At 49.0% G+C, this 17,437-nt stretch overlaps 8 protein-coding genes across 8 annotated transcripts; 5 read left to right on the forward strand and 3 right to left on the reverse strand.

Annotated features, from left to right (window-relative positions):
- Positions 1-145: 145 nt before the first annotated feature.
- SNOG_02175 (hypothetical protein) lies at positions 146-437 on the forward strand (the record flags this gene model as incomplete). Its single annotated transcript, XM_001792739.1, has 2 exons — positions 146-268; positions 315-437. 2 exons carry the CDS (start codon positions 146-148, stop codon positions 435-437), a joined length of 246 nt encoding a protein of 81 aa, XP_001792791.1.
- Positions 438-487: 50 nt separating this feature from the next.
- SNOG_02176 (hypothetical protein) lies at positions 488-891 on the reverse strand (the record flags this gene model as incomplete). Its single annotated transcript, XM_001792740.1, has 2 exons — positions 488-621; positions 828-891. The coding sequence occupies 2 exons, from the start codon at positions 889-891 to the stop codon at positions 488-490; spliced, it is 198 nt and encodes a 65-aa protein (XP_001792792.1).
- A 1,856-nt stretch (positions 892-2,747) lies between these two features.
- SNOG_02177 (hypothetical protein) lies at positions 2,748-3,915 on the forward strand (the record flags this gene model as incomplete). Its single annotated transcript, XM_001792741.1, has 3 exons — positions 2,748-3,647; positions 3,704-3,848; positions 3,896-3,915. 3 exons carry the CDS (start codon positions 2,748-2,750, stop codon positions 3,913-3,915), a joined length of 1,065 nt encoding a protein of 354 aa, XP_001792793.1.
- A 1,545-nt stretch (positions 3,916-5,460) lies between these two features.
- On the forward strand, positions 5,461-6,544 carry SNOG_02178 (hypothetical protein; the record flags this gene model as incomplete). The annotated part of the gene is made up of 3 exons (XM_001792742.1): positions 5,461-5,479; positions 5,664-5,740; positions 5,810-6,544. 3 exons carry the CDS (start codon positions 5,461-5,463, stop codon positions 6,542-6,544), a joined length of 831 nt encoding a protein of 276 aa, XP_001792794.1.
- A 1,940-nt stretch (positions 6,545-8,484) lies between these two features.
- On the forward strand, positions 8,485-10,060 carry SNOG_02179 (hypothetical protein; the record flags this gene model as incomplete). Its single annotated transcript, XM_001792743.1, is given in 5 exon segments — positions 8,485-8,518; positions 8,538-8,913; positions 9,112-9,316; positions 9,506-9,677; positions 9,735-10,060. 5 exon segments carry the CDS (start codon positions 8,485-8,487, stop codon positions 10,058-10,060), a joined length of 1,113 nt encoding a protein of 370 aa, XP_001792795.1.
- Positions 10,061-10,613: 553 nt separating this feature from the next.
- SNOG_02181 (hypothetical protein) lies at positions 10,614-13,147 on the reverse strand (the record flags this gene model as incomplete). The annotated part of the gene is made up of 3 exons (XM_001792744.1): positions 10,614-11,179; positions 11,498-13,013; positions 13,109-13,147. The coding sequence occupies 3 exons, from the start codon at positions 13,145-13,147 to the stop codon at positions 10,614-10,616; spliced, it is 2,121 nt and encodes a 706-aa protein (XP_001792796.1).
- A 1,587-nt stretch (positions 13,148-14,734) lies between these two features.
- On the reverse strand, positions 14,735-15,291 carry SNOG_02182 (hypothetical protein; the record flags this gene model as incomplete). Its single annotated transcript, XM_001792745.1, has 2 exons — positions 14,735-14,934; positions 14,985-15,291. 2 exons carry the CDS (start codon positions 15,289-15,291, stop codon positions 14,735-14,737), a joined length of 507 nt encoding a protein of 168 aa, XP_001792797.1.
- A 626-nt stretch (positions 15,292-15,917) lies between these two features.
- SNOG_02183 (hypothetical protein) lies at positions 15,918-16,921 on the forward strand (the record flags this gene model as incomplete). The annotated part of the gene is made up of 2 exons (XM_001792746.1): positions 15,918-16,407; positions 16,470-16,921. 2 exons carry the CDS (start codon positions 15,918-15,920, stop codon positions 16,919-16,921), a joined length of 942 nt encoding a protein of 313 aa, XP_001792798.1.
- Between the last annotated feature and the right edge of the window lie 516 nt (positions 16,922-17,437).

Consider the following 17,437-nt stretch of genomic DNA (forward strand, 5'->3'; position numbering starts at 1 on the left):
CGTTCTACGTCTACAATGGGGTGACAGAACGGGGTCGTCTCGCTTTTTCATCATGTCCTTAGAGGCCGCAACGGAAAAATTTACCAAGCTTTGAAGGGTACAGCACTGTGCGGAAACAGATAATATCGCATTCAAATCACAAGCCATGACGCAATCGGCTCAGGACAGCCCTGCGTTTGTCTCCTCGGTTCTCGGCAGGTATTGCGCGCCTCAGATCAAGCAAGAAAGATGTTGCTTCGCGATCCGTGCACGTGTCAGTGATCCATTGGTAAGTCAAGAACTCACCACTACCCTGTCTCTTCAATAATATCAAGCCATCTGCATGGATCACAGATGAGACGAAAGTTTTGGAAGACGAATTTCCTGGGGTAGTAAGACCACATTTGCACACCAAAACAGCTCTTGAGAACACCTGCATCTGGTACGTCCTTCGCTAGAAAGTAATAAAACACTTTGTGTTGGTCGAGTTGAAAGGAAAAGTCGCTTATCAGGCTTGTGTCTTTCCATTCAGACTCGTCAGGGCAGCAGTGTGCACCTGGAATACAGCTGCGATGACATCTGCGATATTCATCTGCTGGTCGAGAAGAGCCAAAGTTTGTTTCTGCGGTGAAAGGTACGGAGCTGGTTTGCTTTGTTAGCGCAGTCATGGTGCACAATAGAACAAGACCATGCAATTGTAAAAAAGTCTGGTGGGAACTTGTGCTGTGGGAAGAAGTGACATCGTGACCATTTTGCTTTCACAGACACAGTGAGTCCACGTGACGTGTGACATCTTGCAGAAACAATGTGCGCTCAGATTCATGGAGGAGCAACCGAGGAATGCCTACAGATGTGCAGAGCGTAGTTCTGGGGGTTGAATTTATCGCCGTGCCTGATTTGGAGTGCAGGCATGATGGACTGCAGGTGAATTTAGCGAGCATTGTATGCGTTTGCTGGATCTGAAATGACGCGCAGAGGTGATTGGTTCCAGCGAGGATGGGTCACTCCAGGCACCGACAAGATCTTTGTCTGCTTTTCACGTGGACGATGTGAGTGAGGTGACAGTCTTGGGAAGCATGCCCATCGTAAGTTTATAGACAGCCTAGATACATACGCTGTTACAAGAGATGGCAATTAATCACATCTTGATCCAATGTCATTGAGAAAAGGCGAACATGAGCCATGCCGGCGTTTGTCGGTCGTGGTAACCTGTTAGCGTGAATCGGCCACGTGCACTTTTCGTCGCTCTTCCACATCCTCGAATCGTCCAGACCCCAACATCTACATCATTGGCATGATCTCGTGCAGATTGTGATATGGATGGCTGAAAGAATCCTTCTACAACCTCCTTCTGTTCGAGTTAGAGATCCGCCCGGAGGCATTCGATGAGGACCTTTTGAACGGTCGCTGTTGCCTGTCGCGCGTCACATCGAGTAACACGATCGGAACGTTGAACGGCAGGCACGGCCTGCCTCTAGTGCGCATACGAGAAGAAATTTTGACATTTAGGGACCAGTGATTCGCTGCGGTAGAAACGATTCGTTCGGTCTTTCTGTGCTGCCTATGGTATGCTCCTACCTACTCACCTCCGTCTCCGTCACAATCCGCATATGTTTGTTATGTTTCGATAACTCTTTGCCAGCCCTATGAGCGACGCAGCGACACAAGTCGCTCCTATGCCACAGTGACTTCAAACAATTACTGACAAGCCCATTCTGCAGGCACGAGCCCTGATCGCCACTCACTGAGACTTTGCCGAGTAAAGGGCTCTGTCCAGAAAACTACACATACCGAGGCCTCTTTACCGAATCAACACCAAGAAGTGCAAGGCGCTGAACTGACCATGAATGAAATATAACGAATCGCCCTTTCTAGACCCATTGATCAACACGCGGCATCTTTCCGTGGTCGCACTCGATGCAAGGATCCTGAAACTTGTAGCTTTTGGGCAGCCTAGGAGACCAGAGAACCCAATCCGGCTGATTCGCTGTCGACACCTAGATATGCTTGAGCTGATTTTCAATGTAAGGTACGATTTGCGTCGTTCTTGGATCGAGGACATTGCCATAGCGTTGCACGGGTGGTTAGGTTGCTGCCCGCTCTGATCGTATATATGTACATGATGCCAGGAAGGCGAACACATGTTGTTGCACGAAATGCATTCACTTGTGCACGGCATTCGCTGGTAAATGAGTGGGATGCGGTCCTTGAAACCCTCGGATCCACTTTAAACTTTCGGTCTTGGCCTGCTGCATCAGGAAGGTAGAAATCTTCACCAAATCTTGGCTTCCACCCTCCGCTTGGTGGCCTGAGGTGCTAGAGCTTGGCGTTACCAACATCTTGTTTCGCTAACAGCATGATTTGCTCCCAACCTAGACATGATCTTCATGACTGGGCTGCCCCTAGTGCAACTAGAACCCGAAGTCATTTCATTCATATGTGCAACCAGGCTCCGACATGATATTTTATGATATGATTGGGGTACGTTCCCGTGCCATTGTGGTCTCGCCGATATCAAAGGGTGTTCTGACCTGGTTTCAAATTTCACATTAACGTCTGTAGCATGAGAACTGATCATACAACTTCCTTTTTCCGATTAGGCTTCTCTGTAGAGACGTTGGGAGGTAGGCATGATCAATTATTCGTGCCGGGGATGAGTATAATGACGACTATAAAAGACTGAAAGTTGCCCGGCTTTGCCAACATCCTCATCCACATCACACCTACCAGCATCATCGTGAGCAGTCTAATCATCAACTCGAGTCGCCATGAAGTTCCAAATTCTATCTGTTGCTGCCCTGGCTTCTCTGGCCAGTGCTGTCTCCGATGCTCTCGACAAGCGCGACTCTCCTCTTGACGTCTCTCTTGAGGTGACCGATAATACCAACGTCAAAGCCACCATCAAGAACACAGGCACCGAGGATCTGAAACTATTCAAAACTGGCACCTTCCTTGACGACTCTCACGTTGAGAAAGTTGAAGTCTTTCGATCCGGAAAGCAGCCTGAACAGGTTGCTTTTGAAGGTCTTCGTCTCCGCGTCAGCACTGCAAATCTCGATGAGTCTGCTTTCAAGATCTTGAAGGCAGGCGAGACCATCGAGGCTGCTTTCGACATCGCTGTTGCTCACGATCTTAGCGTTGGCGGCGACTTCGACTTGCTCACAGAGGGTGCATTTGCCTACGCCAATCTCGACTCCACCTCGATTGCAGGCGCCGTTCCATTCACCAGTAATAAGGTCACTACTGCAGTCGATGGCGCAAAGGCCGGCAAGGTTCGCCGCGATTGGATTGATCTTGCTAAGCGTACGATTGTACAGTCTGATTGCACTGGATCCCGTGGGACCGCCACAAGGACTGCGCTGTCCAACTGCGCTTCACTTGCGCGCACTGCCGCCAATGCTGCAGTCAACAATTCTGCGAAGCTGAACGAGTACTTTAAGAGTACTTCTTCTAGTACTGCTTCAAGTGTGCAGACGGTCTACAACCGCATCGCCACACAGTGTGGATCCACCACTTCTGGTGACTCCACTCAATACTGTTCCGACATTCTCGGTGCTTGCGCCGGTGGTGTATTGGCATACACTTCCCCTTCAACTTCTCAGATGGTTAATTGCCCTCTCTTCTTCAACCAGTCTCCTCTGAGCAGCCAGTGCCACGCTCAAGACCAAGTATGTACCCCATCACTTTTTGTAACAGACTGTATACTGAGTTATGTCACCTATAGGCTACTACCATCCTCCACGAGATGACCCACCTTCGCCAGGTAAAGGGAACCAGCGACTACGGCGGTTACGGATATCAATTTGTTCGCAGCCTCTCTGCGGCTCAGAACTTGAACCACGCTGACACCTACACTCTGTTTGCTCAGGGTATGTTGCCACGATGTCAACTCATGGTTCTAGCTAACATATCGTAGCTCTCTACGCTCAGTGTTAGAAGTTGTGTGTAGTGAATTGATTGGGGTCCGACACAACAGGTGGATGGTCACTCACTTTAGACTAAGTTGGGGTACGTTTGACTACATAGACATCTTCGGCTGTACATATTCTAAAGGCAGTTTTATTTTCTTTCACCATGACATGTTCCGACAGGATATCAAGGCTTCTGATATGTCCATCCATTCCTGAACTGGATCGACTCCTGCCTCCCACTTTTTCCCTTCCCATTCCTCGACACTTTCTAGGCTGCTACATCCATCCCAGTCAGCAAGCTCGTATAGTACAGGAAAGTCAGGCTCGTGTTTCACACGAGGACCGCTAGCACTGTCTAGCATGACATGACGTCTTTGCCGATAGCTTCGATGTATGTCTATCGGATTAAGAATAACAGCGATGAAGTGTCGCTCCTACGTGGCCCACTTTGGGTAAAATTTTGGCAAGTCGAACGTAGTGCCTAAACGAATGACACTCTAAAAAACATGATGTCCCACCTCTTCCTTACATCTACTGGCACACTTGGAGAAGCACCACGATAATTTTAAATCTGTTCAACTCATCCTGGCAACTTCTCGCAGCTTCTTCACAACGCCAATGGGTGCCCCATGATGATCGAAGTCGAGTCATGTAAGTAAGGTCTGTTACCCGAGGGTACATGAACACGTCTTCATCGCTTGTTCGCCGATTGTAGCAATCAGGATCATCATCACCTTCTTGTTACACACACGACGTCATGGACGTTCTTTTGTTGCGGCACCGAAGATGGACTCGACTGGGGAGAAAGTGCGCGTAGATTGCTTGGCGGATCTCGGTGGGTACGTTAGGAAGTGTACTCTCTTGCTGAGGTTCTCTCCTTGAAAGTATCCTGCTTCGTGTCCTCACCATATTAAAGCTCCCGGCGTATAGTTATTTGAAGCTCTCACTAAATAGCGGAGAGCTTCCCAAGTAGAGAGAAGAGGAGAAGTGTGATGTGGTGATATGGTGGGGTCACACCAGTTTGACTGAGCTTGCTGTGCCGCAGCACTGCCACAGTAATTTGACAAATTGAGGCCGCGCTAATGCTAGAACCTGAGAATACCTCAGAAACGTAGGTGGATTTTGGGAGTAGCTCATGGCCCCTTGAAGCTATTTCAAGCAGTGGTCACCTTGCACCTCCGTACCTGGGAAAGCACTGTGTGCATATGCGTATTATTTAAAGGAATATTATACACTGACATAGGTGGATTCATGCTGCAGATTTTCGGACTTGATGAAAAGTGAAATGCATCCAACACGCAGCATTATGAGGTTTCAATTACAGCTGCGAGGCTTTTTGAAAAGCTCCGAGCACCTGGGTCACTTTTCATCGTAAGCCACGAATGTTGGTACGCTGGGGATTTTGGTGACCGTGAAAAGGTGAAATATTTGAGCGTAGCTTCGCTTGTTGCGTGAATTCCTTAGTAAAGAAGTTCGCTGAGTGGCGTCACATCCAATTCAGCATGGCTTCTTAATCCAAACCTGTGTAAAACGTGCTGACAAGTTTTGCAAGTTGCAATTGTGAGATGATATGCTTTCACATGGCCAGAGTGTGTGAGGTCTTGACAACGGTGTTACATTCATCATTGTGAATTCAAGGCGTCATTCCCCGCAAGGCAGCGTGAATCCATATTCAGTGAGTGGACCTCATGATATAAAGCACCAAGGAAGTCCTGACTAAGACTCATTTCTCTATCAGTCTTCACAACCCCTACACCAACTACCCCTGTTAAGCAACCTCAAACATCACTCAAGGCTTCTTCGTAGCTCTCGTACTCGACCTCCAACACTCATCTGATCCAGCTTCAACGGTACAGACAGATAAATCATGCCTTCCACTCGTACTATCAACGCGTTGTACGCTCCCTACCACACTGTAGAAGCAATCCGTCGTGCTGAGTTCGCAGACTTCATCCCTGTCCCTAGTAGTAACACCAACATCAACGCCGTTCATCCAATCTCGAATGACTTGGCTGCGTGAGGAGCTGATCCCGCGAGAGCGGCAGGATGTCCGTAGCCACGTCGTCGCCATCACCCGCAACAACGCCCGGTTCTCCGAGCGTTTCGTTGCTGCTGTTACAATCACCTTGGCGAATATTGACAGCCTGAGCGCCCAAAACCCTACTCGTCCCAACACTGGTTCGACGAACAACTATCATTCTCCTCGTCACGTGCGTCTCTTTGTCGTGGAGGAAGTCATTGGTTCAGGCACTTTATCGCCGCGTGCAGGTGGGGTTTGCGGAGTAACTCGCACAATGTCAGCTGAGATTCCGGGTCGACTTCAGTCAGATGGTCGTTCGTATGTGCCTCGGCGCCTCACTGTTAACTCCATCGCAAACAGTGCGCGTGATCGAGAGCTTTCGGAGCGATTCGAGCACGAAGCTCGAATGGCTCGACGTGTTCAGCGACAGATTAGGCTTCGTCGAGATGCTTCTTCCCTTCGTCTGATTCCTTTGTTCCGAGCGCTACCAGTGCAGCCTGAGTCTGGTGACTGCGTGCTTCAGGGCAACAACGAGGTGCTTCGTTTTGGTCCTCATGGGCATTGGCATCGCTATCTTCAGCCATATGACCCGCATCATGGCGGCGGCGGCGTTTACCTTGTCGAGGGTGCATAGATGATCGAGTGTTGAGGGAGATAGTGTTGCATGCAGATAGTCTTACAGGTTGAGGGGGCTTTTCGAAACAGCTGACGAGACAGACCGATATCCTTGAGTAGAGTTGCTAGTGGTGAAAATTGGTGAGGTGTTAGACCTCCTAATCAGCAGCCGCACAAATACAGTTCCGATTGCTCCATTTCCCATTATACCCGATGTCACCATAATAAACCATGAGCGATTTGTACGCAACTGTTGGTGGTAATTTAGTGAAAATAAAAGCACTGTGTTTCTAGATAGATGATACATTGATGAAGGGTGACGAAGATCATACCCCGTGCAGGGACAATTAGATTCGAATGTTGAGAAAGTAATAGTGGTGCGCTGCGGTATTTACCTTGAAAAGGATACACCATTACCTAGCTATCAGAGAAGAAAACACTACATAATGCCGCTGAAATAATTCCTAGACAATAATTACACAGACGAAAAGTCGAATCAAAGAGAGGATGAGGCTATCTAGGTAGCTATCTGCGACCTAATGTCCCCGTTACAAGGAGCATCAAGCTCGGTGACCGTTTGTTGTTGCTGAACAAATCTTTTCTGGTCTCCTAAGGAATAAACTTTGAGACGATTGAGCACTGAAGCAGCGTCAAGCGTGTGAGAAGGAGGGTAATTCTACAGAAGAAGAAGTCGTCGCGCCAGAAGTTGACGAAGGGGAAGCGGCGCCTCTTGACACTTTCTGAACATCGAACGGAAGAGGGTGATCCTATGTTATCAGAGACAGGGTGAGCAACTATGGCGGGCAGGCTTGCGTAGGTCAGAATCACTCCTGGAGTCCTGAGGCCGTAGCAACAACTGGAAGGTTCTGTGCAGCTATTAGGACTTCCCGATAAGACAGCACCAAAACCGACCAAAACAACTTTGACCCAGCAACGGCGAGTACGTTTATTGTGCTTGAGACAATTGATAAAGGCGGCCAACAGCATGTGCACTCAAGATATCGTATCGACGAATCAAAACTTTATGCAGTCGCCGGTTGACCGGAGTTCTTGGCACTGACTGGGATAGTACGTATAGACATAAGACGCAAATTCCGCTTTTCCTCGTCACTCACTTCTGATTTAATGAAGTCGTACTAGCCTCTTACTGCGTGCGATGTATTACCAAGTCGTGGAAAGATATAGGGCATGTCGCTGTTTGTATCACCAGCACTCAATCGATCCGTGCTCAGCATATGGGCAAAGAGGGCACAGCGTGCAAGAAAAGACGGCCCTGGTGGGGTTCTCGTACAGCTCACACGACGGCCTACATGATTATCAAAGGCAGAAGATTCAAGCGAAAATCCCGACCTTGATTACTGATAACGACTCCTCTGATGACTCGGACAATGTATCTAGCGTTTTCTCCAACGAGGTCGCGGTCAGCCGAGCAACATCGTTCATCTCTGCCAAGGAGGATACTATTCAGGATATACTCCAATTCCTAATAGAAGACCCGTTGTTACGATGGGAGAACTTGATCGGTCAGCACAAGAACAATCACACCCGATCTGAGATGAAGGACGTCCAGTTTTTCCTGAGAGCATTTGAGATGGATATACGCACGAACGCCGACGATACTGTGGAGTACCATGCCTGCGCCTTCTTTAGAAGTCGCATACGCTATCTCTCATCGCATATTTGCGAGAAATTCAATCTAACAGACCGTGCAAGTGAAGAAGCACGATGCAAAACCACAGACAACCTGCAGACTGTGAGCGCGGATGAACCAGATCCCAGGTGGATGCCTCCTTTCGACAGGATAAGGAATTTCATGTTTCTCGGTGCATCATTTCAGGCATTTCTTACATGACCCGACGGTTTCCATCGTTGCGTATGGGAAAGCAGAAAACCACAGTGCGACTTTAGGCCCTCGCAGAAATCGGGCTAAATTTGGCTGACAGGCAGATATTCTCGGACATGCGTGAGGACTCAGCCCCAAAGCCCGCCGCAGGTGTGGTGCAGTCGCATAGGTTGTGAGCTGAAAGACAACGTCAAGAACTTCACGAAGAATGCCCGAGACCCTCGAGGAGAAATGCTCAATATCTTGAAAAAGCATTTACATCCACCCAAATGGGTCACTACCGACGAGAACGCTGAAAACGTAATACAGTCTCTGTCGGAAGTATTCCTTCACGCGCTTGCTAAGGAAGCCGCTAGTGATAAATTGTCCGCTTCTGAGGGTGCTGATATTGAAACTCTCCAACGCAACGTCAATGTGCTTGCTGTCCAAGTTCAGGATTTTTGGACACAAGACGTACCGCTATGGCGCTTCTACCCTCTAATGGTCAGCAAGAGTAGGATTGGGAAATCCTTTGGCACAATGAATAGTCTGGCCGTCGACCCGAAGTACGAAATGTTCGAAAATTTTACGACTTCAAGCAACGCGTTTCTAAGCTTGACTACAGCAGTTGCTGTCCCAGATACAAAGCTTTCGAGGGCACTAATATTGGAATCAAGATATCTGCTTAACCTGTGGATGACCAGCCCGCCTGAAAAAGAGCGAGTAGACACTGGAAGGCTGTCGTATCAGTGTGTAAGTTTCAGAGTCCTCAATTCTTATGTATCGACTGAAGGCAAGCAGACCTGCGAAAAGGCCATCGCCGATGACTACACCGAGCTATATACCGGTGGTTTGACGATGAAAGTCAGGCAGCTAAGACAGCTTGCGGTGCAACAGAACTATCAGCACGCAGCATCAAAGCAAAATGCAAAACAAAACAAAGCAGGCTCGTTCCTCAGAAACATTTTTGTGTCTTTCAGCGCTGGATCAATGAAATCCACAGCACATTTACCACAGCATCATGTTCCGAGTTCACAAACGGAATTCTATCGAAAGAATGTCTGCGAATCTAGGACGAATCCTAGTTCGCACATCCATAATTTCATACATTGGTGCATACCTAGTGCGCGCTACGCAACACGGATGCATCCTCTGCAGTCCTGCAAGATTGTCACTGATGTGGAATTCTTCAGGGCTCTGCGAAAGCGCTATATTGAGTCTGGAAACTGCTACCAGTTCTTCTCGTTCAAAAGACCTGCTGCTTTGCGATTTGTTGAGGTGAGAATGCTCATGGTCCCCTTGAGGACCATACATACCACAAAGCTGACTAGTACGCTTCTAAAGTTCCGCCTATACCACCAGCAACTCGTTGATATACAGCGGACAGGCGACATTCCTCCTGAGTCACGAAAGGACGAGTACGAATACTTGCCCATGCCAGCTGAAATTATTCCTCCAATTGGCCCCAACTTGCTGATGCACTTTTTTATGAACCCCGAAGAAGCTGTATCGCACTCCGTCTTGCTTCAAAACATCCCGAAGCGCAAGAATGACAAACTTGAGCCCTGCCCCACGGCTGGTAGTAGCACTGGCTGGGGCATTGACATTGTCACCTGTGTAGATGAGTTCAAGCTGTTCGGAGTCGCATGCTCAGGCACACTGGCGAGCGTAGTGTTTGGAATAGCTTGGGCTATATTCATGCATGATTTGTAGGGAGGATTTGCCGTCGCTGTATTCATGCTTGCTCTTTTCGGCTTCGCAATCGCGAGTGTTAAGGCGCTGGACTTTTGAAAAACGAGGGAAAGGAAAGTAAACAGAAAGCAAAGCGAGGGATTGGAACGGTCGAACTATAACCATATCTTAGAATATATCTTCACCTGATCTCAGTTCGACCGCTGGAGTACTCTTGAAAATCTGGTATTGATGAAGTAGCTGCTAGCTTACTCGATGCCGAACTATCAGTCGGTATAGGAGCATATATAGGTAAAGGTAATAGTCAAGTTCGCATGAAAAGCCTTTTTTATACTTTTCAGCCCCGTCACAAACACAGCACTGTTGCTGCTTGTGATCTTAACGCTACCTGCGTCTACGCTCCTCCTAGCACACATGATACTAATCCCACTGCATCCATCATGACCGCTATCCGTCGACCAGCCAGCGATTGTGATGTCTGCCAACGCGTTAGTGTCATTATAGGAGCCGAGTCACCGATGTTGTCAAGGTAGCCTTGTGCGAATGAGAACTGTTCGGACGTCAGTCGACGTCTTCACGAAACTGCCATGTTTAGTGTCACATTCTGGCCCGGCTGCGCCTGCACTTTCTTGAGCGTGTACCAATCGTACCAGCGTGTATCTGGCACACCTGGAAACACTCCCTGTGAGGTACGTAGGAGCGGAGCCAGGACTGGCATAATCAAAATGGAAGGTCCGAGCATGAACTGGTTATCGACACTCTTGAGCGACTCGTCGTCAGGGAAATTCCATGACAATGCCCGCAACACGGTTTCTCCACGCTTATGTGCTGCATAGAAAAGTGTGTACTGGCACGGCAAAAGGCGAAAGCGCACGTCCATCGCGCGTCGAGTGGCTTCGGCGGTGGTTGCCCACCTGAAGGCCTCTTGTGCAATGGTGTTGCGTGAATTGTGGTTGCGATACAGAGGAAAGAAAGCGCTAAGTTGCATCCATCGAGTGCAGAGCTCCATATCCACATTCCCGTTCAAGTCGCACATCTCAACACCGAAGTAAGGGATGCCAGCTACACTGAAGGTCAACGCTTGTGGAATGGTCATGTACACGTTGCCCCAGCGCGAGTTTGTGTCGCCGCCCCAGTGGCCTGTTATGGCACCTGAACCGGGTGATGTTGATCGCGCAATCCAGAAAGGCCGCTTTCCCAGGAACACAGACAAAAAGGGCGGCATATGTTGCTTTCCCAGAGACGTAGCCGTACGTGTTGTGCAACTCGTACTCCGTTGTGTTGTACCCGTCATTGTGCGTGGCATATGGAGCGACAGCCTGGCGCAGGAGAGAGTGCCCTTCGAGTGTCAGGTTCAGGGCATATGGTGGAAATGTAACGTTCCGGACCCCAGAAGTGGCCGAAGTAAACCCCACAGTCGCTGTGCCTACAGTCGTAGTAGGCAGAGGGTAAGCAGACGCTTGCGACACGCTCGCGGGCTCGCAGACGCTGCTTCGGTCGCGTTCATTTGACAGAAAGCTTCAGGATAGTCGTAATTGATCTGGCCAGGCTCTCCGGGCAGCTTGAAAGGCACATGGGTTGGATTGCTTGAGAGTCTTCCCGTCCCGCAAGAAACAGTGCACCAGGATGACATATCAGATATGTCGAGCCACCAACCATCAAAGGGAAGCTGGTCGTGGTAAAGCTTCATCTCGTTCGTCCAGAAGTCCTGGGTCGCATTGTGCAGAAAGTCTGGCCATACGCTGAACCCTGGCCACTGAATGCCGATGTAGTCATCAGCGTACCCTTCCCCACGTTTAATATAGAGATCAAGGGCTTTGCCGCGGTCGTATGTGGGGTTGGAATCAGTAACGTTACCTGGTGCGGGTACATAAACGCTAGGGTCTAAGATGGGCATCCAGTACTGCCCATTTGCATGCAATCTTGCGATGAATTCTATGGCCTCGCCGATAGGATATGTGTTATTATCGTGGGAGAAGATCCGATATTGGAACAAGTAATCCAAATCGTTCCAGATAGCCTCGAGCTGGATGTTTGCAGCTGCGTAGCCGTCGATGATATCCTGTAAAACTGTCCAGTTCTGATGGCCCCACCGAACTTGATGAAACCCAAGTGCCCAGTAAGGCTGCATAACAGGTGTGCCAATGACTCCAAGCTGCTGCTGTGCCAAAGCCTCTGTGGGCGAAGGGCCACTGAAGAAGTAGAAGTCGAAGCTCCCACCGATCGTGCGATAGATGACGCGATCAGGGCGCAGAAGCCACTCTTGGCCATGAAGGTTGCGACCATACACGACGTGAGATTTGGAAGAGCCATTACCGTAATGGGTTTCCAGAAACACGGGGTGCGTGGAATGCATGTTAGCATCGATCGGTTGATCGTTCATATCGTTGTACTGATTCCAGAAAGTTTGAGTGTACTGATTCGGAAGGCGAAAGCTGCCGCGTATCGCCTCTGGCAGTCCGTAGATATTGTACTCCGGCACCATGTTCGTGACTAGCTCGAGGAATTGGTCTTCGAAAACGATCTTCTGGCCGTAGGTATCAAAGATTGCCTCGCCGGTCTGTGCGCGTGTGACCTTGAATTGGAAAGTAGGATCATTAGTCCACTCGAACGTCAAGTCACTGTTGTTCACAGTACATCCAGGAGAGATACTGCCACTGGGACTAAGGGACTCGTCCAAGATGTACAAGAACCTGTTAGACTGGGCAATGTATTTGGGGTAGATTTTGATGTTGACCTGAGCGACATTCTGATACTGTACTTCAAGGACGAGGTCCGAAATTTCATTGCCATACACGTTGCATGCAGTGCCGCCAAGGGACAGATCTGCAGCGATAGTATTGTCGGAAGTGACAACGTTGACAGCTTTGTAGCCGGGAAAAAGCTCCTGCGCATCTGGCGCATTTGGGTTCGCGACATTGGGCGTGACGCTGGGTGCAAGGTTGAGCGTGGATGCCAACGTCGATGTTGGAGGCTATGTATTTGGACCAGGCGGCTGATCGAGTGTCGTCTGGCCTTTGATCATAAGTTTCTTCGCCAAGGGTATATCGAATGGATGTGTTTACCTGCGGCCACGGCGAACAATGCCAAAACGGAACACCTCCACATCGTGAGCGGTAGCGAGTCAGATGGGAGAAGACAGCAAGCAGTTGAAGTCTGTAGAGGGTCGTGGCTTTGTCCCCAAATGATTGCAGCTCGTGATTCTTGGGAAGTTGCCGGCGATGTTGATTAAAAACTTTAATTTGGGCACCATTTTTTTGGGTTCATTTGATGCAGCTGCCCGCCTGGCTCTGGTGTCCTTTTAGGATGCAAATTGGAATTAGCATTATGATCTGCCTATTTGCAACGAGATCAGCTTTTTTGAAAGCTGCTGTCGGATATCTCTCCGGCTCGATATGTGGCCGCGGGTAAGGCTACCTAGCTAGTATATAGGCTATCCCCGCATATTGTGTTAACTTCCGGCGCCTCAGTAAGGTACTAAAGTCAGTCCAGATCGGCATTAGAGTAGTAAGCTGCATGAGTGACAACACCAGAGTGACGTCAAAGGATCTTCTGACAACTTATGTGGCTATCGTCGACGGCACCACATCTGGAAAGGTCAAGCAAAGCTTGTACGGAGTAGTCATGCTCGGCTATATCGCCCATGCTGTATCCCAGGTCTGAAAATATACTATGACATCAATTACAAAGGTTGTATCACCTTTTCTGAATTATAATTCTTGTACACTCTAGTCGATTGATCGTACAGAAATCAATGCGCAGAAGCTTTTAAGATTCGTGATTAAAGTAGTGTTTGACCACGGGGTTATCAATACCTCACAACGGCTGCATTCCAACGCTTTTCAATATATGTGAGGAGTGAGATGTCCCAGATCTTATAACTACAACAACTGCAAGTTTAGAACGGTTCGCTATGTCATCATTAGCACCGGTATCTCACGTCTTCTCGCGTACTAGATCCAGATACAGCGAAGCACAGCAAGGGATGTCTCGTCTCACCATCGGCGCAATTGCAAGAAATAATGTTACCTACAACGACAGGTGCTTCGATAATTTGTGCGCTCTATCCAAATTAAGCCTACTCTCCGAGCGCATCCATGATCTAATGTAGGAGCTCGGATAGATCTAATAGCTTACCAGTACGCCACGAATTACTGAGGCAATCTTGAAGTTACACAGCTTGAATCAATTGCACCTATATACTGCTTATAATTGGTGTGTTGGCCTTTTCGCACGTCTTCTTACAGCTATGCCCAGGCGCAGAGTTGTTCAGAGACAGCGAACTATGGCTATCGGCAGCCAAAAACACGATAAAAAGATAGATTTACTCTTTTCTCCGTTATGATTGCATTTGATATCTACCAGGAACATTCGAGGGAGTGAAATTTTGCACAAAATGACTCGGTTCCAATCCGGCAACATAATTCGATAGAAGTTGTTAGGTAAGCAATGTTGTAAAATCGATGATTGATTGAGAGAAAAGATGCGTGCCGACTATGTAGAAAGAATTAGGCCGAGCTTAGAAAGACAGAGGGCTAGCTAAAGAAGGCCCCGTGCCGTGGAAGAGTGAAAATGCAGGGAGACTGGCTTGTCTGGCTGGCAGAAAATAATACAAGGGTAAACCCCAGACGTGACTGCTTAGCCGTCCAAAGCAAATCGCAGGGTATTGGATGGACCCTATCGATCTCGACTGCTCTAGTCTTTGCATTTCTGGAAAAATGCCGTGCCCTGAAAGTTCTTTCCAACCTTGGAGTGGGTCATGACGCCACAGATCTTGGGACGGTTACTGTTACCCTTGTCTTCGAAGTAGACGACGCGCAGCGGGGTCTTTTCCTGAGTCTTGGAGAGTTCGTCTTTCTTCCACTCCATATTTGCCGTGTCCCAGAAGATCGGATCTATGATAAGTTTAACTTGCATTGCTCTCTGAGGACGAGAAATGACTTACACTCGTAGAGCTGATTCTTCTTCTCACCCTTCTTATCACAGCCCTTCACACCCCACTTGATGCCATCTCCGTTGCCGTATTGGTGAGGATCACCAGAGGTGCCGGCCGTAAACATGGCCACCTTCACCTGTTCCTTGGCACGCTTTTCGCTGACAGTGAAAGACTTGACATCTGATTCGTTGTTTTCTGGCTTGCAGGTGTACTTATTGGCGCGGGCCACTAGGTCATTGCTGCTCTCATCAACCGGTAGAGCGAAGATGGGGGCGGCAACAAGAGCCAAAGGAAAGATAGTCTTGGTGAAGTACATTGTGATAGATGTTTCGGAAGGCAGGAAATGTGAGGTTGGAGATTAGACGGTGAGGTGGAGAAAAGGTTTTAGTTTACTTTGGATAGATTGTTTCTCGATTGACGGAGACTGGCCTTCTTATACATGTGTCTTTCCTCGTCCAAAACATGGCCCCCTTGATTCTGCGCCAGAGACGTCATGAAGGAAGAATGATGCAGCTTCGTTCTCCGGCGTGTGTCTCGGGATACTATACAGAATCATGTTGGGGATTTTGGAGTCCGCAGATGGCTGACTGGAGATCTTGAGAAGTGGGGAAAGGGGCAGCTCACTGTGTGGGAACCAAATTTGGTGGCCCCATGGACTAGTGAGAAACAGCCCCGGTGAGTTCACCTAGTACGTGTTTGCCTTGTGGAACTTTGCAGGGCTTTGTGCCCGTGGGGACTAATAATGATCCGTTTCTGTTTACGAGTGTGGCTATGCACAGTTTCAGACTTTACCTGTGAGGCTGACATGCTTACCCCATGACGTCATACAGATCCTGTGTTCGGGAACAAAATTACCCTGGAACCCTCCGAGTTGATAGAATTTCTTCTATTGCTAGACCTTCCAAGTTTCCCTCTGAATACTCTGAATAGATGTCAAGAAATATGGCTAGCACAACAGCAACTCGATTACCTCTGGACGTCTCCTTCTACCAAAATAACATCGACGCAGACACAATCTTCTGCAAGACACTCCTAGAAGCACTAGCAGACGGAACCAAAGATGCTGCCGAAGCTGCTCATGACCTTGATGCCTGGGTAACAGGCGAGTCCACGCGCCAACTAGAGGAACTTCGCAGTCGACCTGGCGTCATCGAAAAGACAGCATACGGAACAGTGAGCCGCTCAAACACACCCAACGCCAGTGGCTATGTGGAACACTTCTTCAAGGGTTTCCCGAGCCTTGGAACTATCTTTGCGCCGCACGAGGCGGGCCAGACGCGTTTGATTGCCTTCCTTGAGGCATTGATGGCGATGCCTTTACATCAAGCTCCGGAAACATTCACCAATACCACTAATTTGGAAGAAGTTGAGAGTATCTCGCTCTGGCCGCGCGGCGTTATTGACCCAGACACGTTTCGTGTGCATGCTGCCAGTAAGTCGGCTTCCTGGCCATCAACTATGTTTTGCCGCGTCCCTCTGACTTTGTTCATGCAGAGATCGACTGCGTGGGCTCTGGCCTCGAGGTTTTGGGCAGTGAAGCTTTTCTACGTTGGCGAAACTACCAATCGGCCCTGGCACGAATTACCATGACTGGTTTCAGCGATTGTTCGTTCCTCTGTGGTCTACGCGGCATCCTACCAAAAGGGAAGAAGTACAGCCTTCCGACCCCAAAGGTACAGGAAGGAATACGGCCGGCTGACATGGGATTCCGAATCCAGGCTGCAGTGCAATGGCTTCTGGAGCCGGACGAGGCGTGCTGGGTTTATGTACAGTGCAGCAAGAAGGAGAAGACGGACAAGGACAACCCACGGGATACGTGGAGTAAGGAGAATTGGGGGATTTGGAAGGCGCAACTTGCATTCTATCGAGATAACGACCTTGTCGAGCCGTCAGCTAGGGATGCGGCGAGACAGGCTCTCGAGCGGATGATAGAAGTGGAGGCGTGATGCATGTACTTTACTTGGCATAATACTTGGGTAGTATTCGACTAAGAAGGGATGAATGATCTGGTCGCCCGGACTCACATTACCTGCATGTAATTCTAGCGAGTCCCCGCTTTTGTCATGATTAGTCATTGACTTGATGTGGACGTCTTCAGGCAGAACCATCAGGGTTACCATAGGTGCTCTTGGATATGTACCTAATAAGTGCTCACAGGTTTCGGACACAGCGCGTGAAATTCTCTGCAGCACCTGGTGTGCGATCTAAGTGACGCGCTTTGGTATTCCGATGCTGCGTCTCCATTTGTGACGGTGCTCTTCTAGCTGCCTGTAAGTCAGTAGTAGCGCAGCCTCGCATAGCAATTCGAGTGGGGTAAGACGGCACCATGGGTAAAGGTAGCCAGGTCCGCTCCAGCCGCACTTGACTAACGGCATTGGGCATAACTCGGCGTATGAGACCAATTTAAGTGCTTTGTCACTCCACAACCAGATGGCCCGCGATTATGTGACGCCTAGGAATAA

This window comes from Parastagonospora nodorum, assembly GCF_000146915.1.
Source record: "Parastagonospora nodorum SN15 chromosome Unknown scaffold_3, whole genome shotgun sequence".
NCBI lineage: Eukaryota > Fungi > Ascomycota > Dothideomycetes > Pleosporales > Phaeosphaeriaceae > Parastagonospora > Parastagonospora nodorum.